Source organism: Berghia stephanieae, chromosome 1, assembly GCF_034508935.2.
Source record: "Berghia stephanieae isolate SIO BIC M18660-M18661 chromosome 1, UCSD_Bste_1.3, whole genome shotgun sequence".
Classification (NCBI taxonomy): Eukaryota; Metazoa; Mollusca; class Gastropoda; order Nudibranchia; family Aeolidiidae; genus Berghia; species Berghia stephanieae.
Genome location: NC_088360.1, coordinates 29,712,100 through 29,739,729, shown reverse-complemented (window position 1 = coordinate 29,739,729; position 27,630 = coordinate 29,712,100). Strand labels below are relative to the sequence as shown.

Sequence of the window (27,630 nt, the reverse complement as noted above, 5' to 3'; positions counted from 1 at the left end):
TTTCTTAGTATATACGTCTTAAGCAGGCTTTGTGTATGACCTGTTATTGTAGCAGTGATATTTGTATTGAAAAGGCGCCTAGAACTGTTTAATATGGAATAGGCACGGTACAAATGATTTACATCACCATCATAATGATTGAGTCTATATAACATGTATGCATGTCAAAGGTCACACGTCTTCTCGACAGTATAGAAAATACATAATTCAAGCCACATATAAAATTCTCTCTCCTTAAGTTTGGAGATCATTGATGAATACACCAATGTTTTTTTACACTAACATCCAGCTTAATGATTGACTCTATAGCATATGCATGTCAAAGGGTCTTGTCACCAGTACACAGAATACATATTTCAAGACACATATATATTTCTTTCTCCTCAAATTTGGAGATTATGGATTGTTATGTTCAATGCTCTTAATAGCCTGATGGCTCTTGATAGACAACGTGGTGAAAAAAAGAATGAACTCTGAAGGCTCTTGTAAGCACTTGTGAACAATGATTTTATTTACTTCCTGTTTATATACATGTAGACAAAAAAGGCAAATAACTATAATTGACTAAATAGCGGGATATAAAGATTCAAGGGAAATAATTCTTACTTTACTAATTTACACTAAAATATATACATGGTTACGTCCCTTTGTTTATAATTGGCATTCATACATCTTTCATACAGGTTACAATAAATTTCTCATTCAACCCTTAGAATCTCAATCATTACATGGATCAATATATCAATGCTTTATACACAAACACCCAACCTGTGATCGAGTCCCTAGTATATCCGTGTCAACGATCTTGTCAACAGTATCCAAAATACACACTTCAAGCCACATATAAAATTCTTTCTCCTCAAGTTTCGAGATTGTGGATCAATGTATTTAAACCAACACTCAGCCTAATGATTTGGTTTCTAGCATATGCTTGTCAACAGTATCCAAAATACTTACTTCAAGCCACATATAAATTTCTTTCTCCTCAAGTTGGAGATTGTGGATCAATGTATTTAAACCAACACTCAGCCTAATGATTTGGTTTCTAGCATATGCTTCTCAAAAGTATCCAAAATACTTACTTCAAGCCACATATAAATTTCTTTCTCCTCAAGTTTGGAAATCAAAGATTCATTGTGGAACTCGGCCATGTTGACATCCATCAGATTCATCAGACTGAAAACGAGGTTGTGGTCCGTGGATGGTGAAAGTTCCTGACAAGTTGATTTGAAATGAAATGAGAGGGTAGCAATATGGACAAAAGCAACGACCACGATGATCTGGAGGACAGGTTGCAAGAGGCATTATTTGTGCCCATGACTACAACTGTAGACTAATAATGAGAAACACACATATTCTGACAAACAAATTCTGATGCACATATTCTGATACACAAATTACTAGATGATAATAATTACATTGTAAGAATGAAAAAAAAAATTGCATTTTATGTTATATCAAGACTTTAATAAACACAATATCTTGATTCCCATACTTCGTAAACGTATCTAAACATTCTGTTTTGAATTAATGGATAGGATTTTAACAAACATCCCCCAAAATTGACTGCCTTTATCCTACACTCCAGATCTAATAGATCTAATGAAAGTGGGCAAACATATATATAAATATCCCAACTTACTACCTTCATTCCACACTTCTGTAAAAAAAAATTCTATAAAAGCTATGTGAATAACACTTTAATAAATAATATTCAGTTTCTGTATCAGATCTAACAAATTTAAGTTTTATCTTAGTAGACAAGACTTTAAAAATACAAAAAAGGGTACCTTTATTCCACATTTCCGTAACAGACTCAACCCAGCATCTACAAATCTCTCAAATAGTTTGTTGACATGATTCTTCATCGACTCCAGGAAAAAGACTGGCTTGGCACGGAGCCAGGAAGTGACCAGAGGTCTCCAGCCCAAAGTGGCAGGCTCCATGTAAATCATTCCACATCTAGATACCTACATGATGAAGAAATAACATTTTGTAGTTTTGTGATGTGACATTCGCTTTTGGACCTGTAGGTCAGAGTTCTACTTCCGCTTCAGGCAGCATTAAGTTGAATCCTTGGAAAAGACTCTTCGTTCCTAATTTTGTCACCCTACTTGGGCGTAAAATGAGTACCTGGTTATTATCAGTGTTGCAAGTGCTGCCTCTGTTGAAAAACAAAACAAAAAACAAAACAAAAAAATTGTAATGGCATCCCAGAGTTGTCATGTCTCCTCTTGCATGTTTTGTGTTGTTCAGTAGCCCTGATGAATCACTTTGACATACCCGCCTACTTGAAACTTTCAAATTCAGTAAGAAATACAAAATTCATCAGTAATTAATGGTCAGATTTCAGTAATACTAAAGCAAACAAAAATAATGATAGATACACCCTTTTATATATGTATGCCAATGACCCCCACGATAATAATATGCTTATTGATGACCTACTTTTGACACTGCACGGTGTCTACCTATGACGGTGAAGTTCCATGTCAAGTCAATGACGTCACTTGTCGCCAGCCAACGAGGTATTGAGATTTTTTATTGTAAAATGCCGTAAATAATGAAAAAACAATAATAATTTTTTAATTTAACGTTGCGACCTTTTGTATCAGTACTATTTCTTCTATTTCTGTAAGTTTAGTGTATATAGCACTATATGAAAGCTCTTATTATCATTATTATTATTACTATTATTATCATCATTAACATTAATTATCATTATTCTTTAACATATCCTTTGACTAAATCCTGAGCCTGCAGGAGGCATATGACAACCGTTCAAAAGGAAATCTACTTTACCGTGGCAGGTGAGGCAGCCTCCAAGTCCATTGGCTCAAACATAAGGTTGGTGGTTGGTGCCAGTTGGATAATCTCACCGCTCATCAGGCACAATTTCTTGTTGTCATCCAGGACGGTGTTCATGTTCTCAATCCACACAGCATCCACGGGTCCATCAAATATCAGCCATTTACGGTCTGGGGTCTAGGGAATGCAGAAATATATATATAAATATCTATTAAACTTTTTTTTTTTACGAGTGATAAGAACCTCTTTGGGTTGTCATACAGCACCTGGGTGAACTACATACATCGAGGTGACTTACTCAAGACCCTCCAGCACGATGGGTGGGAAATCATATTTCAAGAGTGGAAAAAAAATAAGACAAGCATTGATACAAAAGGCAAAATTCAAAAACTAGAGTGGTAATAATTGTAGTCGGTATGTGCATTCCCTATTGCCTGCTGACAGAGCTCATGTAAAGCGCTAGTGACGAAAACCTGATACCAATCAACAAATGCTTTTATGAAATTGCCTAATGTTTGTATTTTTCATTACTGTCTTTATAATGCCTACAACCAGGCTACAAACATGACATTTCTATATATTTTAATAGTTATATTCAATCTACGTCATAATAACTCTGAAATCATGAGCAAATAAAATAATATTTGAAAATAATCTAAAAAAGCTAAAATTAAAAAAAAAAACCAATAAAGGTTTTTGAAAATAACAATGACAATTAAAAAACAATTTGAAACCAAGAACAACTCACTGTGGCAACTGCAAAGTTCCTGTAGTAAACAGCCAGCACACCATCTGACCATTCATGAGAAACAGGATCAAACCGTCCATACAACTGGCCCATGCTAATAGCTTTCGGGTTGATGACCACTATTTCCACCTTATTTTCCTCCATCAGACCCTGAAAAAAAACTCATAACATTAAGCAAAACAATTTGACACACTGTGCTCCTTCGTATGTGATGACACACTGTACTCCTTCAAACATGATTAAAAATAACTTTTAAAAATTTTGGCCAGAAAACTTTTTACGTCAAATATCAATTGATTAAAATGACCGTCAACTTGTTAAAGAGTCTCATAAATGACACATCTTTTAAGTCTCAAGTTTTAGATATATTGACAAGCTGAGGGTCAATTTAATTGATCAATATTTGCAGTTAAAAGTTTTCTGACCAAACTTTTGAAAATTAAGTTTTGTTAGCATTGCTGACTGATTACTAAGTGAGCCCAAATCAGCAAAGCGCCATACAATTGTTATACATTTAAATATCAATCAAAACTGAATAGACTGTCAACAGTGTAGTGTTACCATTATTGTGCGTCTATGTGGTCCAGTGGTAGGACACTCGCTTTCGGATGGCGCCATGTCCAGTTCTACATGTTACTGTTGGTCAGGACCCCCTTGTAAAGCGCTTTGAGCATGTTTAGTGGATAATGTGCTATATAAAAGGTCAAGTTTATTATTATCTGTATTGTTAATCTCTATTAAATTTCACTGTAATTTTTGTACAGTAGTTCTTACGTAATGTGTATTTTGTTTCCCTGTTAAATTTTGACTACCTATGTTCAGAATGTAATTCATTATCTGTAAAGTGCTTTGAGATGTTTTGTTCATGGAAAGATGTCATTTATTATTATTATTATTATTATTATTATTATTATTATTATCATTATTATTATTATTATTATTATTATTATTATTATTATTATCTTTTCGATCAACTTGGATATAAAATGAAGGATGGATATTGGTCGATAAATTTTGAGACTGTCTTTGTCAAGGGATGGCTTCTTTATCCAGGACGTAACGTGAGCCATTTTTTAGGTTTGTGGGGAAGTCAGAATTTGCAATAGAATAATTGACAATTGATGATTTGGAGGTCACAAGTTCATTAATGTCCGATTTTATAACCCATGTTGGTATTGAATCGAGTTGGCATGATTTGTTTTGGCTATAATGAAAGAGTTTTTTTATTTCCTCTTCCATCACGAGTTCAAAAAAGGAAAGAGGTAGAGCGCTGTCAGTTTTCTCAGAGGCTTTAGTTATGTCTATGATGTTGCAATATTCCTTGTTGAAAGTGGAATGTATTTCGGATGATGATGATGATGATGGTGGTGGTGGTATCTGTTGCTAAAACAGCAAGAAACAATGTAAGGGGGAGCAATATTGAATATTCAAAGGACGAGAACATTTTGAGTCGTTTATAATCCATGAACATTGGCGTGGACCGTCAATCAGATCTAACAGACCCAGCTGCCCAGTCTCTACGAGTGGACACGAGAGGGGGAGGGATAAGGAAAAATTGGTGGTGGTGGTGAAATGGCGATAATAAAATTATGGTAATAATGAAGATCATAATGATGATGATAACAAGAATGATAATAATGAAAGGATGCTACTACTGCTGCTGCTGATGGTGATGATGATGATGATAACAATGATAATAATTAGGATTGTGATGTTGTTGATAAAGATGATGCTGCTGCTAACGATGATGATGCTGCTGTTGACCATAGTATTGATGATGATGGTGATAATTATGCTAATGATAATAATGAAAAAGCTGCTGTTGATGATGATGATGATGATGATGATGATGATGATGATGTTGATGATGATAAAAGTATGATTTTTACCTTTTCATGAATCTTTCCAAGAGCATAGGCCAAAGCACGATAGGCTGAAGTCTTACCGCCAATGGGATCACCTACTATCATAAAGCCATGCCGAACAATCATCATTTCATAAATCTGTTGGAGAAACATCACGTTTAGTATTTGGGTCATAAATAAGGTGCTATCTAAATATAGACATAAAAAATTGGGAAGATGACTTTGGTGTAAGATCAAAATATGAAAAGGTGTGCATGCAACTGTGCCGGCTGCCAGACAAAGGAGAGAGAAAAAACAAAGCAAAACAAAACAAGATCATTTTGAAAATTCTGGGGATCCAACCTTATACTTCCTGATTGCGGACAGTCAATCTATCTAGAGTCTAGCATCCCGCCATAGAAGTCAAATAGTTAGGGGTTGCATGATCATGTTTATGATCTTCACAAAGAGTATATATAGACTAGACGTCTAGAACATTTTTTGCTGTTTACTCTTTTTGCACGTACCTATACAAACAACAATTGAACACTCAAGTCAAATGTGATGAATATACCTACTAGATATAGACAGTGACAATGTTTTAGAGGTGCGCCCACTGAAAGGCAACTTAACCCTGGGGCATTGTCCGTAAACAAAAATTAGAACTCTAGAACTTTCTCCCAATTAAATTTTGAATGGATTTATTGATTATTGATCAAACATATTCCTCTTCTAAAACATCATAGTTAAGTTAAATAATCTGGTGCAGACGAAGGCTGAGAAAACCCGTTCGTTGCTTTTTTGAGAGACCGTCTTATTGAGGTACATCTGAATCTGCATTTAGTTTTGGGTTTAGCTGAGGCCGAGGCAGTGCTCACACTGACAGGCGGGGTGCGCTGTATTAAATGGAAATTGGTTTTCCATACGGTTTGCTAGGGGAGTAAATGGAACCTTGTGTAGCACGGAGTAGAGCTCTAAATGATACTCACCTCTTGTATTTTGGTGAGAAAGAATTTGGTACATTGGAAATTATATTCCTTACAAGCATCTTGAATATTTTCGTTCAAAACGACATAGTCTGGTTCCGGTAACGTGACCCCTGGGAAAAGGTCAGACGTGATACCTGCGAATAATGGCAGATCTTGGTTCAGGAACTTGGGAAGATTCACATCAATGATTGAACGAAGCATGAGAATGTTTTCATCTTCTTCTGGGTACCTTAACTGTAGAGAGAAAATCATGGGAGGAATATCTTAAAAAATGTATTCACCCTAACGATTCATTACACAAGATTGATTAAAGAAAATAGCATTGATTCTTGCTAAAATTCCTATCACTTTTGAATTAGACATGAAAACACAAATGATTCGCTCTTCTAAAGAACATTCCATATTGGATTGAAGCAACGATGGTAGAAGCTAGGTTGGTCTAAAAGTATCATTCACAGGAGGCTTTGTAGACCCAACTAGGTATGTATTGAACAAAGCGTTTGCTTTTCAGTTAAATCAAATAGTGATCATTTGAAGAAAAAAAAAACCGGAGCGTAGCGCGATATCCATTTTATGTGCTCAAAGCGATTTACAGGGGTTCCCAAGCCAACAACAACACTTCACGTGTAGGACGAGACATGACACATATAAGGCGTTATTGCATTTTGTTGTTGTAACAATGTGACCAAACATACCAACGATGTCAGCAGCAGAAATCACCAACTGGTCATTGTGGGCAATCTAAGGGTTAATAATTGTAACCAGCCCCCACAAATCGGTATTATGTCAGGGTGACCCAAAAATAATGGCTTTGTGGTCTTGCCATGCGACACTTACGCCTGGATCAGAAGGTCAACGGTTCGAGTCCCACTCTGAGCGGCGCATAGTTGAGTCTTTGAAAAAAAGCGCCGTATTCAAATTCTTTCAACGTCTTCAGGTGTGTAAATGGGTACTATCAGTAGACGGTGGTACCTGGCCGTTAACAGCGTTGTCTATGTCAGAAAAAAAGTACCTGGCCGTTAACAGCGTTGTCTATGTCAGAAAAAAAAGTGATATCTCTTAAGGGGCGTCATGTCTCGTCGTCCTGTTAAGGATTGTTGGCTAGGTGCCCCGTGCAAAACGCTTTGAACGCGTTTAATGGATATTGCGCTATATAAATGTTACATTAATTGTTACCTTCAAGTTCCCAGCTGCGGTGAGGACGGATTTGACAGCTCTCATGCCGTAATCGTAATGGCTTTGTGAGGAAAGCTGTTCCGAACACAGTCTGTAGACAGCCACAATTTTCACTGACAGGGGGCGGGCGATGACAAACCCACACGAGTAGAGGGAGATCTCGGCAATCAACGCGTAATCCGGAACCATCATGGCAACCGTACGGAACAGGGCCTGGTAGGACAGACATAGACGAATAATAAATAGTGCCGCAGAGCCTACGACAAACATTGACAAAACATTGACTTATGTCAACACATCAATCTTTACACAATGGAATAATAAGGAATCACCATGGACACGACACGGAACCGAGCCTGTTGCAAATACTGTCAAAATGAGTGACAAAGGGCCTCATAGATATAATATGTGACCCTTCGCCTCAAAACGGTATTAAGTCAGGATGGTTATGATGTTGAAAATTGGATTTATAGCCAGAAATATCAGACTTGTGTTCAGTTTGTATGTTTTATTGAAGAGAATGGAAACCATACTTTAGGGTACGAATTCCAACAATTTCTATTTTTGTCCAGTTTTAACATTAAATTCGGCTTTTAAGCATCTGGTTCGTTCCGGCATAATACCGTTTTGAGACGATGATTCACATATTAACAAAATTATTATCCAAAGCCTGATATCTTCTTCTTCTTCTAGGTTCCATGCCTGGTCCAGGCTTCGGATACTGCATGAATTATCTCTCTCCATTCCTCCCTGTCTCTTGCCTTTTCAAACAGCTCTTGGATTGTTAGGCTGGTGAAGCCCTTCAGTTGGTCTATGAGTGTTTTTCTTTGTCTCCCCCGGGCGCGTTTACCAGGTATTTTTCCACAACTTGCCAGGTATTCATTCTTATCTTTCCTTACTATGTGTCCGAAAAAGGATAGTTGTCGATCCACTATTAAGGGCATTAGTTTCCTTTGTTGGTATGTTTGTTTTAGCACTTCTTCGTTCGTTTTGTGTGCAGTATACGATATTCTCTGCATCCTTCTCAAGCACCACATTTCAAAAGCTTCAATGTTCTTTTGTGTTTCTGCATTTGTAGTCCAGCTTTCGCATCCGTATAACAAGATTGGCCACACGTAGCACTTCAAGACTCGGAATCTAATCCCGAACGACATCTGTTTGTTTTTCAAAATGTTTCCCAGGTCCATGAAGGCCTGTTTGGCTTGAGTTATTCTTGCTCGTATGTCTCGGTTACATCTTCCATCTGTTGTCACTATTGAACCTAGGTATTTAAAACTTTCTACGTTGGTAAGTTGCTCGCCGTGAATCGTTATATTGCAGGTGTTGTTGTTTTCGGGGTTTTTCTGTATTACCATGCATTCCGTTTTGGTGATATTCACTTCCATTCCCTTGGCTTCACTATCTACTACCACTTTGTCAACAATCTTTTGAAGTTGGATTTCTGATGTTGCAATGAGTACCGTATCGTCTGCGTATCTTATATTATTTATGTTGTGACCTCCCACTTTTATTCCCTCCATATTATTTATGCCCCTCATGATTGTTTCTTGGTATAGATTAAACAGATCTGGTGAGGCAACACACCCTTGACGGACTCCTTTCTTAATAGGAATGGAATTTCCTGTAGAGTTTCCGATTTTGATAGATGCCTGCTGGGTGTAGTATAATGTTTGCATGAGTCTGAGGTCTTTCTCATCAGCGCCAATGGAGTGCAGTTGTTTTAGTATTTCTTCGTGGCGTACTCTATCCAAAGCTTTTTTGTAGTCGACAAAACAGAGGTATAGTGGGGTCTGAACCTGTATAGCTCTTTCACTTAAAACACGGAGGAGGTATATTGCGTTCCTTGTCCCTCTGTCAGGTTGGAATCCATATTGTTCTTCTGCGATTTCGGGGTTAATCTTATTCCTTAGCCTGTTGATAATTATACGCAACAGTATTTTGTTGATGTGGCTTATTAAACTTATAGTTCTAAAATTTTCGCATCTGACTGCACCTGCTTTCTGATATAAACATTGACAAAATGATGACAAACAACCTAGGATAGACATTGTAACACGATTCCATAGACCTGATACAAACAATGACAACATGATGACAAACAACCTAGGATGAACATTGTAACACGATGCCGTAGACCTGGTAGAAACATTGACAAAATGATGACAAACAACCTAGGATAAACATTGTAACACGATGCCATAGAGCCTTGTACAAACAATGACAAAATGATGACAAACAACCTAGGATAAACATTGTAACACGATGCCATAGAGCCTTGTACAAACAATGACAAAATGATGACAAACAACCTAGGATAAACATTGTAACACGATGCCATAGACCTGATACAAACAATGACAACATGATGACAAACAACCTAGGATGAACATTGTAACACGATGCCGTAGTCCTGGTAGAAACAATGACAAAATAATGACAAACAACCTAGGATAAACTTTCAGAAAAGTGAGTGGAGCAGGCACTTATGTTGGTAACAACAAGATATGAAGTGAGTAGAAAAGTGCCAGAAGACAATAGAGAATAAAAATTTTTTTTTTTCGCGGCGGTGGTGGGGTTTGAACCTGCGACCTTATTGGTACGACAACTCCGCCTGGCAGGTGAGAGCGTGGCTCTACGTGTGAGCTATCCACGAACACAAAAATATTCGTTTCAAACCCAAAGTCATTTCTAGATCCCTCTCTTACCCACTTCTTGAGATCGCCGATTCGTTCACCACCATCGCGAAGTAATTTTGACCAGCAGTTAAGCTTAATAGCCAATATTCTCATCACAAACATATAACATAGAAACGATTGAGACATTGAGTATGCTCCGGTGTATGGGTGTGAATTTTTAATTCAGAAAAGTGAGTGGAGCAGGCACTTATGTTGGTAACAACAAGATATGAAGTGAGTAGAAAAGTGCCAGAAGACAATAGAGAATAAAAATTTTTTTCGCGGCGGTGGTGGGGTTTGAACCTGCGACCTTATTGGTACGACAACTCCGCCTGGCAGGTGAGAGCGTGGCTCTACCGTGTGAGCTATCCACGAACACAAAAATATTCGTTTCAAACCCAAAGTCATTTCTAGATCCCTCTCTCACCCACTTCTTGAGATCGCCGATTCGTTCACCACCATCGCGAAGTAATTTTGACCAGCAGTTAAGCTTAATAGCCAATATTCTCATCACAAACATATAACATAGAAACGATTGAGACATTGAGTATGCTCCGGTGTATGGGGTGAATTTTTAATTCAGAAAAGTGAGTGGAGCAGGCACTTATGTTGGTAACAAAAGATATGAAGTGAGTAGAAAAGTGCCAGAAGACAATAGAGAATAAAAATTTTTTTGGGTGACTTTGGGTTTGAAACGAATATTTTTGTGTTCGTGGATAGCTCACACGGTAGAGCCACGCTCTCACCTGCCAGGCGGAGTTGTCGTACCAATAAGGTCGCAGGTTCAAACCCCACCACCGCCGCGAAAAAATTTTTTATTCTCTATTGTCTTCTGGCACTTTTCTACTCACTTCATATCTTGTTGTTACCAACATAAGTGCCTGCTCCACTCACTTTTCTGAATTAAAAATTCACCCCATACACCGGAGCATACTCAATGTCTCAATCGTTTCTATGTTATATGTTTGTGATGAGAATATTGGCTATTAAGCTTAACTGCTGGTCAAAATTACTTCGCGATGGTGGTGAACGAATCGGCGATCTCAAGAAGTGGGTGAGAGAGGGATCTAGAAATGACTTTGGGTTTGAAACGAATATTTTTGTGTTCGTGGATAGCTCACACGGTAGAGCCACGCTCTCACCTGCCAGGCGGAGTTGTCGCACCAATAAGGTCGCAGGTTCAAACCCCACCACCGCCGCGAAAAAATTTTTTATTCTCTATTGTCTTCTGGCACTTTTCTACTCACTTCATATCTTGTAGGATAAACTTTGTAACACAATGCCATAGAGCCTGATACAAACAATGACAACATGATGACAAACAACCTAGGATAAACATTGTAACACGATGCCATAGACCAGGCAGAAACAATGACAAAATGATGACAAACAACCTAGGATAAACATTGTAACACGATGCCATAGACCAGGCAGAAACAAAGACAAAATGATGACAAACAACCTAGGATAAACATTGTAACACGATGCCATAGAGCCTGGTAGAAACAATGACAAAATGATGACAAACAACCTAGGATAAACATTGTAACACGATGCCGTAGACCTGGTAGAAACAATGACAAAATGATGACAAACAACCTAGGATAAACATTGTAACACGATGCCATAGAGCCTTGTACAAATATTGACAAAATGATGACGCACAGCCTCATGCAAACATTGACAATTATGATACTCACATTGACAAAATTATGTCTTGACACAGACATTGACAAGATGTTGACTTTTCTAAATATTGTAATCTTTAGCGAGTTAAGCTAAGCTTAAGAAATACACATTCTTCTTCTTCTTCTTCTTCTTCTTCTTCTTCTTCTTCTTCTTCTTCTTCTCCTCCTCCTCCTCCTCCTCCTCCTCCTCCTCCCCATATCATCATCAACATTATTATTATTATTATTATTATTATTATTATTATTATTATTATTATTATTATTATTATTATTATTATTATTATTATTATTATTATTATTATTATTATTATTATTATTATTATATTATTATTATTATTATTATTATTATTATTAATTATTATTATTATTATTATCATTATAATAATGAATTAATTAACACAGAACGTTTCGAGCTAATGTTCATTCTTCAGCCAATAATAAAAACACTCAAATCATTAATATTATATTAATACATATTTTTTGTAGCTGTTGTCATTTTTTGTACGAACATTACAATTCAAAAACAGTCCATAGGATTCTAATAGCTACCCAATGTTCACTTTGCCAGTAACACAACAGTTTTACAGTTACCTTCAAATTATCTGGGAGCTCTGACCTCCCAGCATATCCCGGGTTCATTGTAATAAACACCGAACACGTCGGGTCCAGTTTGATTTCCGTGCCTTCAAACATCAACGTGGACGCCCCAGAGTTTATACCTGTTGTTTTACAAAAAAAAAAAAAAAAAAAAAAAATTCCCTTTATTCATCCCTTAGGGGAAATTTGTCTCTAGGGTCTATTCCAAGGGAAGACTGGAATAACCCAGGCGCCAGCCGCAGTGCACGCCGCAAATTGAGCTAGGGCGAGGCGACTTGCTCAAGGTCACACAGCGCAACGGCGGATGATCGAAGTCGGTACCTTTTGGGTACGAAGCAAAGATCGTACCGCTGAGCTATGCTGCCCCCTCGTGAAGACGTTTATGAGACTATATCACGTTAACTCACTCAACCCTAACACCGACTACATCCGTCGGCTACCTCGGTTACTTTTATCCCATGCCTATTTATTACATTATTCTGAGACAAATGATAGGCGTAGTATCAAAGTTAATGTGTCAATTAGATAAGGGATAAGGGGGTCCCGATAGCTCAGTTGGACCCCCCCCCCCACCTCTCGACCCCCTTGTTCACCTAGCAGTGAATGTATAGCTGAGTCTGTTAGATTTGTCGGTGAGTACTTTGCGATAGACTAGCGTACTATCAAAAGAATAGCAAGCAATCGCTATTGTCCGTTTCACGCTATAGAAACCGGGGGTTAAACTCCAGCTCCATGGGCCAAATGTCACTGAAGGACTTAAGTACGGTTAAGGATAATCATAAATAAAATGAATGAAGATGATTAACTCAGCTCTTTCTTGTTTTTTTTTTAGATTGCGAAATGAGTGATTATTGCTAATTAAATCAATCAGGCAATAAATGTTATAGGCTACACATCGTTTTGCGATTTGATCTGATTTATACGGCGGTTAGAACTGTTGAGTGTTATCTTTAATCTATACATACCATCAATAAGAATAATAGAATGTACCTCTTTGAATGGTAAGGATGTATAAGTATAATATGGTAGATATAACTGTTGATTGAGGAGTGAGTAGTTCGAGTGAGTAACTTAGTAACTGTGGATACATTTGAAATCAGTCTTAATGTCAATGCATTCAAACATGATGTTCCCTGTTGTATTGAATTGTAAAGATGTCTGTGTGTATTGTGAAGTAAATTTGTTATGAGATCAAATTATTATAAGATCCACACATTTCTTTTAATGTTTATTATAATATTTGTTCGTGCAATATAAACCACTAAAGATTTTCCATTTTGGGACAATAAAGATTTATTCCTATTCCTATTACTATTAAACGGATACCAACAATAAGAATAATAAAATGTACCTCTTTGAATGGTCAGGATTTGCTGGGCTACCACTGACAACACTTCCAGGTCAATACGGTTGAATTCATCAAAACACGACCAGGCCCCACATGATGCAAGACCCTGTAGGCACAAAATGGAAATGACCATGAACATGTGACCCCGGCCTCAAAAACAGTATTATTGAGTAAACGGATTTCGAGGGCGTCCCACTCTAACATATGCAATTGGCCTGATCCGGCCTCAAAAATAGTATTTCGAGTAAACGGATTTCGAGGGCGTCCTACTCTAACATATGCAATTGCCCTGTGCGGTAAAGGATATCTTTGTTAGCTTATATTAAAGCACAAATTCTCCCCTGGACTTTCGTGTGAATGAGTACCTGACTACGGATATTTACCTCTTGTGATAGTGTGTGGGTGCTAGCTCAAAAAATATGATTTATATAGTTTAGTGAGAACTAATCAAATGTGGCTGACGAAAGACAATAAGAAAGAGCTGAGTGACATCAATTTTGTTCCTTCTATATTATCCTGTTGAGAAAAAATAAAAATGAAATAAAAAAAAGAACGAAATTGACGTGATTCAGCTCTTTGCTATTGAGTTTAGCGATTCTGGTGATTAGTTCTCACTAAATTATATCAATCAGAACGTTCAAAGTTACACATAGTCTTGTGTGTTGGTACGTTATACCTGTCTGTCGGATGTTGTGAGTATTTTACCTAAACGCATAGCATCATTAATGAAGCAGAGAGAGCATGGTGAAGCAATGAAAATCTTCGGTATATAATATTATGCATTTGGCTAGGAAGCTCGCAACATTGCCATCCGGAAGTATAACAGGCCAACACACAAACCTATCTGTAACATTGAACGTATATAGATAGTATGCCCTTGGCTAAGAAGCTCATAACATTACCATCCAGAAGTATAACAGACCAACACACAAAACTCTGTGTAACCATGATCGTTTATAGTCTGGTTAATACAGTTTAGTGAAAATTACTCATAAACGCGGATGGCAAAAAAAACAATAACAAAGACCTGAGTGACGTCAACTTCATTCTATAGATAGTTTGAAGTTGACGTCACTCAGACCTTTGTTATTGCTTTTTGCCATCCGCGTTTATGAGTAATTCTCACTAATCTGTATGAACCAGACTATACATGTTCAAGGTTACACATAGTTCTGTGTGTTGGTCCGGTATACTTCCGGATGGCAATGTTGTGAGCTTCTTATATATATATATATATATATATAACTATTCAACCTTTTATTTATTACTTACTTTGAAAAATTTCCCCAGAGCGATATAATCGAGGCCATCAGAGCAGTTGAAGACCACACATTGTTTTGCCACGGCTTTTGCCAAGTCCTTCGTGGTCTCAGTCTTCCCTGTGCCTGCTGGGCCTTCTGGGGCCCCGCCCAGATGGAGATGGAGGGCCCCAAACAACGTTCTGAGGGAATAAAGGAAAATAACAAAAAAAAAAAAAAAATAACAACAAACAAACAACAAAAAAACTAGAGCTTTCATATAGCGCAATATCCACTAAACGTGCTCAAAGCGCTTTACAAAGGGTCCCTGACCAACAGCAACATGTAACAAGTAGAACGAGACATGACGCCTGTTAGGCGATATTACAATTTTTATTCGGACAGAGACAATGCTGTTGACGGCCAGGTACTCATTTTACACCTGAGTATGGTGAGAGAATGTGAGTAAAGAGTCTTTTCCAAGGACTCAACTATGCGCCGAGCGAGGCTCGAACCCAGGACCTTCCGATCCGAAAGCGAGTGTCATACCACAAGGCCACATAGCCGCACAAGAGGTAAGAGTATTAATTTAAGATAGGAGCCCATCTCAAAGCATTGATCAATGACAGACCCGATACTCTTCTAGATGCTTAGCTTAGAGATAATGAATCTGCTTTCACACAGAGACCGGCATACGTTCACACACAGACATACGCACACATATGCGCGCGCGCACACATACATACATACACATAGAAACACTACATATAGATAGAACAAAGTTGACGTCACTCAGGTCTTTGTTATTGCTTTTTGCCATCCATATGTATGAGTAATTCTCATTAAATTGTATTAACTAGACTATAAACCTTCATGATTACACATAGTTTTGTGTGTTGGTTCGTTATACTTCCGGATGGCAATGTTGTGAGCTTCTTAGTCAAGCGCATACTATCTATACAATCACAAACACAAAAAAAACATTCTTCGTTTTTTTGTTTGCTATCCGCCGTCCATTTGAGTGCAGTTTTTGGCAAATCAGTTGCCTCTTTTCTGGCAACATAATATATCCAAACCATTCCCTTATGCGCCCCTTCATCTATGCTCACTATCTTTTCTCACAGTTTTATTTACAGATAGTCTGAAGTTGACGTCACTCAGGTCTTTGTTATTGGTTTTTGCCACCCACGTTTATGAGTGATTCTCACTTAACTGTATTATCCAGACTATAAAAGCTCTTGGTGACACATTGTTTTGGGTGTTGGCCCGTTATATTTCCGAATGGCAATGTTGTGAGCTTTTGAGCCAAGCGCATACTATCTATATTTATGTTGAGCTGAAATAATACAAACATTCTACAGAGAGATTTATTTTGTTTGAAATGATTCCAGTTTGCTAATCAATTTATTAACCTTTTACCGTTGAGAAGTCAAAATGACAGCAATATGTATACCAGGGTTAAGAATAGGGAATGAGATTAGCGGAAGAGTAGCGTCCCTTGATTGGAGACCCATAGTCTGTGACGTCACCGGCGGAAAAGTTATTAGAGAGAGAACGTCATGTTGGTTGTGCGCATGCGTCTCTCGTCCTCGCTTCCGCATGCGCACAACCAACATGACGTTCTCTCTCTAATAACTTTTCCGCCGGTGACGTCACAGACTATGGGTGACGTCCAATCAAGGGACGCTACTCTTCCGCTAATCTCATTCCCTATTGGATTACCTGTAACACCTGTCCGTGAGAGGAGTGATCACGAGCCTTCCGCTGTTTCCAAGGTATTCATAGCCATAGTTCAGTTGGGAGTTAATCATTCTTGTTACCATTTGCTTGTCCTGCGAGAATATAATTTGTGACCGATATTATCAAACTGGTAATGACTCGGGGTGAACGTGCAGCTTTAAATAAATGAATGTGAGCATTTCAAAAGGACAATCTCCACTAAACGTGCTCAACGCGCTTTGCAAGGGATCCTCAGACAACAACAGCGCTTAACATATAGGAGGAGCTATGACGTCGTGAGGCGATATTACAATTTGTTTTCAACCGAGACAACGCTGTTAACGGCCAGGAACTCATTTTACACATCGGTGTGGTGAGAGGATGTGAGTAAAGAGTCTTTTCCTAGGACTCAATTTTGCGCCGCTCAGCGCAGAGGAGAACTCAAACTTGTTGGTCTGAAAGCAAATGTCACAGCACAAGACCACAAGGCGCACTTTTAATGGAATTTTAAGCTTAGATAACTTATGAAATTTGTGTTAAAATGAATGTCTTCATCGATGATGCCTTTCAGTAAAATGAAATCTAATTCTGTTCAGTTACAATTTTCTATATCGAGATAGTTCAGATCGACATGGAAGCAGATTGACTCTGGGGATTACATCTTGTATTATCACAACCCTTTGGTTTTTGGGAGAAAACACGATTTTACTAAAGCGTAATAGCAAAATATTGAGAGGCGAGCCTGCTACTCTTTGATAAAAAGAAAGAAACAACAAACAGACAAACAAACAAAAAACAAAAACAACAACCCCCCCCCCCAAAAAAAAAAAAAAAACAAAAAAAAAAAAAAAAAAAAAAAAAAAAAAAAAAAAAAAAACACTCAACAAAACAGCGTAGCTATTCTAGAATATTTTTACTCCGACAGTTATCCAGTTTTACTAACCACAAATATTTTGAGAGCAATGCTATCCTGATCGCTTCCCTTGGTCACGCAGGACCATTGGGAACGCGTTCGAAATTTCAAATGATGGAATGAGAGAATCTTATATTATATTGAAATTCAATTAGAATTTAAAACCATCAAATGGAGAAAGATAGAATCTTAGCTCTTGATGTAATAAAGGTGCGTAAATAGATAGAGCATATTGTAATATTATGCTCTACCTTCAACATTTATTATCAAACTCTAAAGTCTACATCTAATATTGCTGTACTCTGAAAAAAAAAACAGGTTAAAACATTTTGGCCAGAAAATTCATCTTTCAAATATCGATCGATTAAAATAACCCTCAATTTTACAAAAACTCTCAAACATAGAAATTCGGAAATCCCAGGTTTGAGAGTGTTTTTTCTTCTTCTCAAGATTAGTCATTTTAATCGATCGATATTTGAAGGACGAGTCTCTGGCTTAAATTTTTAAAAGTGTTTTTTTTTCTTTCGGTGTTTTACCCTATTGTACTGAGATGTAGTTTTTTTATCAGGGTAATACTCATCGTGTCAAACTCATCAGAAAGCATCGACTAATCTCACCTCCCAGTAATATCTCAATTGACTCAGCCATTTGAAGTCCAGGGGATTGGACACGCGTTCCTCGACAATGTTCTGTAACACATCTCTGGCATGGACGTCCAACACGATCAGTGCCTGGAGAGTCACTCGATTCTGCTTGGACAAATTGCCCCGAACCAAGACGACAATTTCGTCTATCTGATTGTTGTTTAGCTGAAATCAGACACACCCTAATGATTTTCATGCATATTTACCAAAAGGATGGAAAAAGCTCTTTTTTTTCTCTTTTTACTTATATCTATATAATTATTTAAATGTCTATCTCATTTATTTATTTCGATAATTTACCTATTATTCATTTAAACACAAAGACACAAAACTTTCTGGCAAGAAAATATAGATAGTATGCAGATGACGTCACTCAGGCCTTTGTTATTGTTTTTGCCATCCGCGTTTGTGAGTTGTTCTCACTAAACTGTATTAACCAGACTATAAAAGTTCATGGTTACACAGAGTTTGTGTGTTGGTCCGTTATACTTCCGGATGGCAATGTCGTGAACTCCTTGGCCAAGCGCATTCTATCTATAAGCAGATGTTGGGATTAACAGCTTCGAACCAACACAACAATTTTGTCCATTTGTTTTTTTTATTGAGCTACAATAAAGAGTGAATACTAAGCAATTCTAGAAGCCACGAACTGTAAATATATTGAACTAAAATATATATTATAACGGCTGTAAAAATTACTAAACAGGGAACTTTTCAGGATTAAAGCCTCTCTTCCACCTAGAACAATATATATATATATATATATATATATATATATATATATATATATATATATATATATATATAATATAATAAAACGTTTGAACATTCCGTAGACATTGTTATAACTTTCACACAACTTCGAAAAACTGTGCGGCAATGTGGTCTTGTGGTATGACACTCACTTTCGGATCGGAAGGTCCTGGGTTCGAGCCTCACTCGGCGCATAGTTGAGTCCTTGGAAAAGGTTCTTTACTCACATTATCTCACCGTACTCAGGTGTAAAATGAGTACCTGGCCGTTAACAGCGTTGTCTCTGTCCGAAAAAAATTTTGTAATATCGCCTAACAGATGTTAAATGTTGCTGTTGGTCAGGGACACATTGTAAAGCGTTTTGAGCACGTTTATTGGATATTGCGCTATATAAAAGCTCAATTTGAAACATTGGCGGAATGTATAGAAGGAACGAAGTTGAAGTCACTCAGCTCGTTGTTATTTTTTTAGACATCTCGGTAGTGATCAGTTCTCACTCTCAACCAGACTATAATGATTTAAGTTGACATAGGATCAATAGGGAGGTGTTAAATTCACAAAGTGTTTTAACCATAATTTCTGGGACATCCATTTTACCTTCAAGTAAGTTGCCAGGGCTCTCGTTCCAGACTTGATGGCCTCTGTGACGTATGTTGTCCAGTATGTTTGACCAACACATAACACAGCTTGGCCTGGCCACCCCCTCACCCACAAACCCCTCGGTTCTTTCACATAGGCTTCTAGTGCTTCTTGTATTACCTGACCACAAATGGATAACATGAAAACGTAAACCATCCCACTATAGGCTTCTAGAGCTTCTTGTATTACCTGATTACAAATGGATAACATGAAAACGTAAACCATCCCACTATTGGCTTCTAGAGTTTATTGGATTACCTGACCACAAATGGATAACATGAAAACGTAAACCATCCCACTATAGGCTTCTAGAGGTTCTTGGATTACCTGACCACAAATGGATAACATGAAAACGTAAACTATCCCACTATAGGCTTCTAGAACTTCTTGGATTACCTGAACACAAATGGATAACATGCAAACGTAAACCATCCCACTATAGCCTTCTAGAGCTTCTTGTATTACCTAAACACAAATGGATAGCATGAAAACGTACACCATCCCACTATAGGCTTCTAGAGCTTCTTGAATTACCTGACCACAAATGGATAACATGAAAACGTAAACCATCCCACTATAGGCCTCTAGAGCGTCTTGGATTACCTGACCACAAATGGATAACATGAAAACGTAAACCATCCCACTATAGGCCTCTAGAGCGTCTTGGATTACCTGACCACAAATGGATAACATGAAAACGTAAACCATCCCACTATAGGCTTCTAGAGCTTCCTGGATTACCTGACCACAAATGGATAACATGAAAACGTAAACCATCCCACTATAGGCTTCTAGAGCTTCCTGGATTACCTGACCACAAATGGATAACATGAAAACGTAAACCATCCCACTATTGGCTTCTAGAGCTTCCTGGATTACCTGACCACAAATGGATAACATGAAAACGTAAACCATCCCACTATAGCCTTCTAGAGCTTCTTGTATTACCTGACCACAAATGGATAACATGAAAACGTAAACCATCCCACTATTGGCTTCTAGAGCTTCCTGGATTACCTGACCACAATAAATGGATAACATGAAAACGTAAACCATCCCACTATAGGCTTCTAGAGCTTCCTGGATTACCTGACCACAAATGGATAACATGAAAACATAAACCATCCCACTATAGGCTTCTAGAGCTTCTTTGATTACCTGACCACAAATGGATAACATGAAAACGTAAACCATCCCACTATAGCCTTCTAGAGCTTCTTGTATTACCTGACCACAAATGGATAACATGAAAACGTAAACCATCCCACTATTGGCTTCTAGAGCTTCCTGGATTACCTGACCACAATAAATGGATAACATGAAAACGTAAACCATCCCACTATAGGCCTTTAGAGCTTCTTGGATTACCTGACCACAAATAGATAACATGAAAACGTAAACCATCCCACTATAGGCTTCTAGAGCTTCCTGGATTACCTGACCACAAATGGATAACATGAAAACGTAAACCATCCCACTATAGGCTTCTAGAGCTTCTTTGATTACCTGACCACAAATGGATAACATGAAAACGTAAACCATCCCACTATAGCCTTCTAGAGCTTCTTGTATTACCTGACCACAAATAGATAACATGAAAACGTAAACCATCCCACTATAGGCTTCTAGAGCTTCTTTGATTACCTGACCACAAATGGATAACATGAAAACGTAAACCATCCCACTATAGGCTTCTAGAGCTTCCTGGATTACCTGACCACAAATGGATAACATGAAAACATAAACCATCCCACTATAGGCTTCTAGAGCTTCTTTGATTACCTGACCACAAATGGATAACATGAAAACGTAAACCATCCCACTATAGGCTTCTAGAGCTTCCTGGATTACCTGACCACAAATAGATAACATGAAAACGTAAACCATCCCACTATAGGCTTCTAGAGCTTCCTGGATTACCTGACCACAATAAATTGATAACATGAAAACGTAAACCATCCCACTATAAGCTTCTAGAGCTTCTTGGATTACCTGACCACAAATGGATAACATGAAAACGTAAACCATCCCACTTTACTACTCCCCCCCCCCAACCCAACACATTTAATTTATAAAATTTTGGGGCAGAAAACTGGACCTTAAATTATCGACCGAGTACAATGACCCTCATTTTGGCAAAAAACTCTCCAACCTTGGACTTCAAGACTTTTATTGAAGTCCTAGGTTTGAGAGTTTTTAACAAGTCGAGGGTCATTTTAATCGATCATTAAAGGTCGAGTTTTTTGGCCAAAATTTTAGATCCATATTTTTTTAGAACACGCCAGATTCTATATCTATGTATGCCATCTAGCTTGTCATTTATTTGTGTCATCTCGCCATGAGATCAAGTCCTTAAAAATTATTGTAATAAAAATAAATAAATCAAGGATTAAGCTAGAAATGGATATAAAGGGAGGCAAGTTTTGTAAAAATTAAATCTAATTTATAGTTAAAAATATAAGACTTGTGCAAACATGTTATTTTACTTTAATAAATAGAGAGAATATAAATATTTATGGAACTGATAAGTTAATGCCATATTATCTGTGATATCGCGAGGCCCCAGATCTAAGAGTTTATGCCAAAAATGAGGGTCATTATAATCGATCGATATTTGAAGGACGAGTTTTCTGGTCAAAGTTTTTAAATATGTGCTTTTCCAAAATACGGCAACAAACAAATAAAGTCACTTTTTGTCATCAGGTTAAACTCGACATAATGCCGCTTTGAGACTGTGGCTCACATATATTGTACTGAAGCGGACACCGAAAATTACACATCCACAGTCTAAATCATAAAATACAATTTGGAAACGATGGTTTCTACTAATGAACACAACTCGCAAAAACCAAACAATTCATTAAAACAATAAGCCCCAACACTGAGATATGGAAGAGTGAAAATGGAGAGGCTTCGTATGGGAACAATATAGACAATAGACGTTTTGGGTACAAACCCTTCGTCAGTACAACAATACACAAATTACCGTACTCCCTTGAGTACAGACGATACCATTTTGCATTTTATTGATTTGTTTTTCACGTAAATTTGTGTATTGTTGTGCTGACGAAAGGTTTGTACCCGAAACGTCCATTGTCTCTATTGTTCCCATACGAAGCCTCTCCATTTTCACTCTTTCGTTAGTATTTTCACGATCACAGGCTTCAGGCAGCCCCTACCGTTTTCAACACTGAGATATGGAAAAGTCTTTGTAACTATTCTTTTTTCTACAATCAAGGGACTGAATCTATTCAATTGGATTCAGTAGTCTGATGTCACGCCACCCGGCAACGGCGGCCATCTTGGTTCTAAACAAAGAAGATTATTACTTTTTATTATTCATGCTGGCTAGAACTTTTCATATGCCTTGTGATCAGAATGTGTAAAAGTCAAAACATGATCAAATTTATAGGTTATTTTTCCTCTGGATACGCATTTATGCTCGCCGGGGAAATATTTCATACGGCGTACGTCATTGTTCCGATAGTTTAGAGCCAGTGTTACTAAGTTACCATGCGTCTTAAGGAAGGAAGTAACGTTACGACTATTGAAGAATATTAATGCCAAAAAGTGGTCAAGTTTTTATGCTTTATTGAGGAGACTGAATATTATGATTTCTTAAACTGACACAAACTGAACTTTCGAATTCCTGATCATTTAAAACTAAAACACTTTTTACCCCGGTACAACACCGTATTGACGCGATGAGTTGTATATGATCTGAAAAAGTATGTATGTAATAGTACCAGACAAGGCAGAGAGAAAAATAAAAGAAAAGAAAACCATCCATAAAAAGCAGTTTGTCTCGACTGGGGATCGAACCATAGACCTCCGGACTACAGGTCAGAGGCAGGATGAGTTTTGGGATGATTTTATTGTATTTTTCTTTTTGCTGTGTCTAGCGCTAAACACACTTTTTCAGATATTTATCTTACACCAGCGCCTTAATCCTAATTTTTCACTGAATCAAATTTGTAATTATATTGTGCTAGTGACTTACATTGTGCAGAGACACGATCATGTCTCTCTCCAGTTCCAGCAACCACTTTTCTACTTGTCCTTTGGCACGAGCCGTTGATATTTTGTCTTTGAGTAAGACAATTTCTCCCTCGCTGGACTTCATGTGGGTGATCTCCATTTCAGGGACGGTGAAAACCAAACTGGCAATGCCCTCAAAACATTTCTTCAAGTGAGGCTGGACCCTGTGTGTGGATGATGATAAGAACAAGAAATTATTTAAAAAAATATAAATTCCTTTATTCATCACTAACTCATTCACCCAATAGGGAATGACATTAGCGGAAGAGTAACGTCCCTTGATTGGACGTCATCCATAGTCTGTGACGTCACAGGCGGAAAAGTTATTCGAGAGAGAACGCCATATTGGTTGTGCGCATACGTCTCTCGTCCTCGCTTTCGGTGAAAGCGGCTTGAGACACTTCAAAGCCAAATTGACGTTCTCTCTGTAAGGCGACGTCAAATCAAGGGACGCTACTCTTCCGCTAATCTCATTCCCTATCCTCCCCGGGCCTGTTGCCACTTGAGGCAAACCAAGGGATCTCCATCTGGCCCTGTCAGCTGCTATTCTCTCCGCGTTATGTCCCTCTCCACGGTACTTCTACAGGGCTCCTTGGGGGTCGGAAGGGGGGTGGGGTCCGTTTTCTCTTTCCTTAGGGTATCCATCCCAAAGCCAATGTCAATGTCTGCCGCGACAGACATGTCACAACCATTGCCATCTTCTTCTTTTGATAAGACTCTAACAGAGGCTTCACCGCCGTTCCAGCTCTCAGATCCTCATTTGAGATTGTATTCGGCCAGAAGATCTTAAAAATTCGTCGAAAACATTTGTTTTAGAGTGACTCAAGTGTCAGGATGATACTTTCTGTGGTCTTTAATCCAACATTCAGCGTCATAGAACAAAACGTTCAAGACATTACTCTTAATATCTTAATTTTGGTGATAGAATAAAATTCCGTTGCTCTCCATAATGTTGCTTTACTAATTCTGGTTTTGATCTCTTCGTTGTAGTCACCATTTATTGGCAGTTTGCTGCCTGGGTATGTCAATTCTTGAACATCTTTCAGATGATTTCCACCAATGAGCACTGGATCTATGTCAGAAGGATTGATTCCCTTGACTTGAGTCTTCTTTTTGTTTTCCTGTTGTTTTCTTTTAGTCCACTCGAACTTGCTCTTTATCCATCCCCAAGGTAGAAATTAAAAAAAAATCTTTAGGGTCTATTCCAAGGAAAGACTGAACTAACCCAGGCATCAGCAACAGCGTAGCGCTGCAAAATGAGCTTGGTCGAGGCGAATTGCGCTAGGCCACACAATCAAACTCGGTACCTTAATGGTACGAAGCGAAAACCATACTTCTGGGCCACGTTTTTGAAAAATAGACAAATCATGTTTATAAAAGTTACCGAAAGAAGTCATTCAGAGTCACAAGTCCCATTGAATCTAGGCTTATCCCGATTTCTGTAGCTTAGAAATTGCTTGCTACCCTCTGGAAAGGATATTGGTTTATCGCAAAGTACAATCCGCCAGGCCCAGCTACCATACTGAGTGGATTATAAAAAATTTCGATTTCTGTTCTTGTGGTCTAAAAAGCTTTACTTCTGAGCAAGCGAGTTTCTCACAAACTAAAACAAAACAAATTTGTTAAAACTTATTAAATTACAATACTTAGGTATAATACATCAAAAGAAAAGCTTCAATTAAAAAAAAAAAGGTTTAGCATGGAGGGCAAGCAAAGTAGAGGGAGGCAAAGGAGAAGATGGTCTCAAGACAGTGGACTGGATATGCTAAACAACCATAGAGTTCCATCGGGATATTTGGGAGTCTAGGTCCAGCGAGAATCCGCCTTAAAGAAGAAGAAGAAGAAGAAGAAGAAGAAGAAGAAGAAGAAGAAGAAGAAGAAAGAAGAAGAAGAAGAAGAAGAAGAAGAAGAAGAAGAAGAAAAAAGAAGAAGAAAGAAGAAGAAGAAGAAGAAGAAGAAGAAGAAGAAGAAGAAGAAGAAGAAGAAGAGAGAGAAAGAAGAGAAAGAAAGAAGGAGGAGGAGAGAGGAGGAGGAGGAGGAGGAGGAGGAGGAGAAGAAGAAGAAGAAGAAGAAGGAGAAGAAGAAGAAGAAGAAGAAGAAGAAGAAGAAGAAGAAGAAGAAGAAGAAGAAGAAGAAGAAGAAGAAGAAGTGTGATTAAAATGAGTTAGAAAAGATGTTTCTATAATCAAACAGATAAATTCTAATACTATTAAATTTCACCTCTTTGGATCTTTGGTTTCTGATAAAATCTCCAGCAATTCGTCATTAGACAGGAAGAAAAACCTGGGAAAATAGAGTCTCTTTTTCTCTAGGTAGTCATTCAGGCCCTGAAACATCGAGGGTGAAATTAGTGATTGGAAGCTATTAGAAAATGTTGCCTGTAAAACGAAATGAACAAAAATGAATGTAACAGCTGAGCCAAAAAGAACAAAATACCAAACACGGAACGTTTCGGGTTCCAAACTCTATGTGCAGCTATGTGGTCTTGTGGTATGACACTCGCTTTCGGATCGGAAGATCCTGGGTTCGAGCCTCGCTCGGCGCATAGTTGAGTCCTTGGAAAAGGCTCTTTACTCATATTCTCTCACCGTACTCAGGTGTAAAATGAGTACCTGGCCGTTAACAGGTAGGTCCATGTTTGAAAAAATTGTAATATCGTCTAACACGCGTCATATTTCGTTCTACATGTTACGTGTTACTGTTGGTCGGGAACCCCTTGTAAAGCGCTTTTAGCACGTTTAGTGGATATTGCTCTATATAAAAGCTCTTTTTCATTTCAAACTCAACTTCAGCAAATAACAAAATTAACAAAAAAAGTGAATAAATCACCTAAAATCCAGACACACGGCAGAGAAATATTTGTCACATCTTGTCTGCAAGTAGAAGATAGCGTGTTTGGTATTTTGTTCATTTTCGAAGCTCATATATTATTCAGTTTTGTTCATATCTGTGTAAACATTAAAAAAAATTCTAATAAGCTCGAGCTATTGTATAGTGCAATATCTGCCAAACGCTCTCAAAGCGCTTTACAGTAAATCCCTAGCCAACAGCAACAATTAACATAATATAGGACGAGAAATGACACCTGTTAGGCGATATTTCAATTTTTCGGACAAGTAATCAGTCTACACCCGAGTACGCTGAAAGCATGTGAGTAAAGAGCCTTTCCTGAGGACCAACTATGCGCCGTCCGCAGTGGGACTCGAATCCAGGACCTTCCGATACCACAAGACCACATAGACGCACAGATTAAAGTTTCTCAAAGATAACAAGGTATTTTGTCGAACTCTCAGAAAACACATTTTGCTAACCATCGCATCAAGAGGGCATGCTGTCGGGGCAATTTAGATAATGAAAATTGAATTTACAGAAATACATAATATAGGACTTGATTTACGTTTATAGACATGTCTGTTTGAAATTTGAAAAAAATTGATTTGCTTTCAGGAGTAATAACATAGTAAACACTATAACTAAGGTATCTTTAAAAAATTACTGACATTATCCTTAACAGATTAGTACTTAATACGTTAAAATAATGCTTTAAACTCCTTTATATTTATAAGGTAATTCGATTTCAATATTAAAACAAAAATGAATTAAGGATCATTTTGTATAGTTCTCAGGTTGGAGCCATAAACTATTGGTTTGAAGGAGAGTGTCTTACAACTACACCTCACAGCCGTATACCACCTATAACTAGGTACTGATTCTCACCTGTGGGGTAAGTTTTATAGATAACTCTTCCAAAGAACTATGCCGAGGTGAGCTTTGTACGATCATTGTTACTAACCACGCTCAACATGGCTTGCT

General features: G+C 37.8%; 1 protein-coding gene across 2 annotated transcripts in view; it reads right to left on the bottom strand.

The window, feature by feature from the left end:
- The window catches only part of LOC144971434 (dynein axonemal heavy chain 7-like), a 111,416-nt gene that overhangs the window by 70,002 nt on the left and 13,784 nt on the right, over positions 1–27,630 (bottom strand). For both annotated transcript variants that reach the window (XR_013645136.1, XM_078912344.1), the window contains exons 10-24: positions 26,038–26,144; positions 23,780–23,981; positions 19,738–19,899; positions 18,361–18,552; positions 16,834–16,943; positions 15,146–15,314; positions 13,877–13,979; positions 12,520–12,647; positions 7,566–7,778; positions 6,390–6,623; positions 5,446–5,559; positions 3,557–3,706; positions 2,803–2,985; positions 1,791–1,970; positions 1,083–1,214 (exon numbers count right to left, since the gene is read on the bottom strand). Coding sequence is in view for 1 of the 2 variants with exons in the window: in XM_078912344.1 (XP_078768470.1) it covers positions 1,083–1,214; positions 1,791–1,970; positions 2,803–2,985; positions 3,557–3,706; positions 5,446–5,559; positions 6,390–6,623; positions 7,566–7,778; positions 12,520–12,647; positions 13,877–13,979; positions 15,146–15,314; positions 16,834–16,943; positions 18,361–18,552; positions 19,738–19,899; positions 23,780–23,981; positions 26,038–26,144 (2,379 nt within the window). In the remaining variant the exon portion in view is untranslated. The remainder of the gene's footprint in view (positions 1–1,082; positions 1,215–1,790; positions 1,971–2,802; positions 2,986–3,556; positions 3,707–5,445; positions 5,560–6,389; positions 6,624–7,565; positions 7,779–12,519; positions 12,648–13,876; positions 13,980–15,145; positions 15,315–16,833; positions 16,944–18,360; positions 18,553–19,737; positions 19,900–23,779; positions 23,982–26,037; positions 26,145–27,630) is intronic.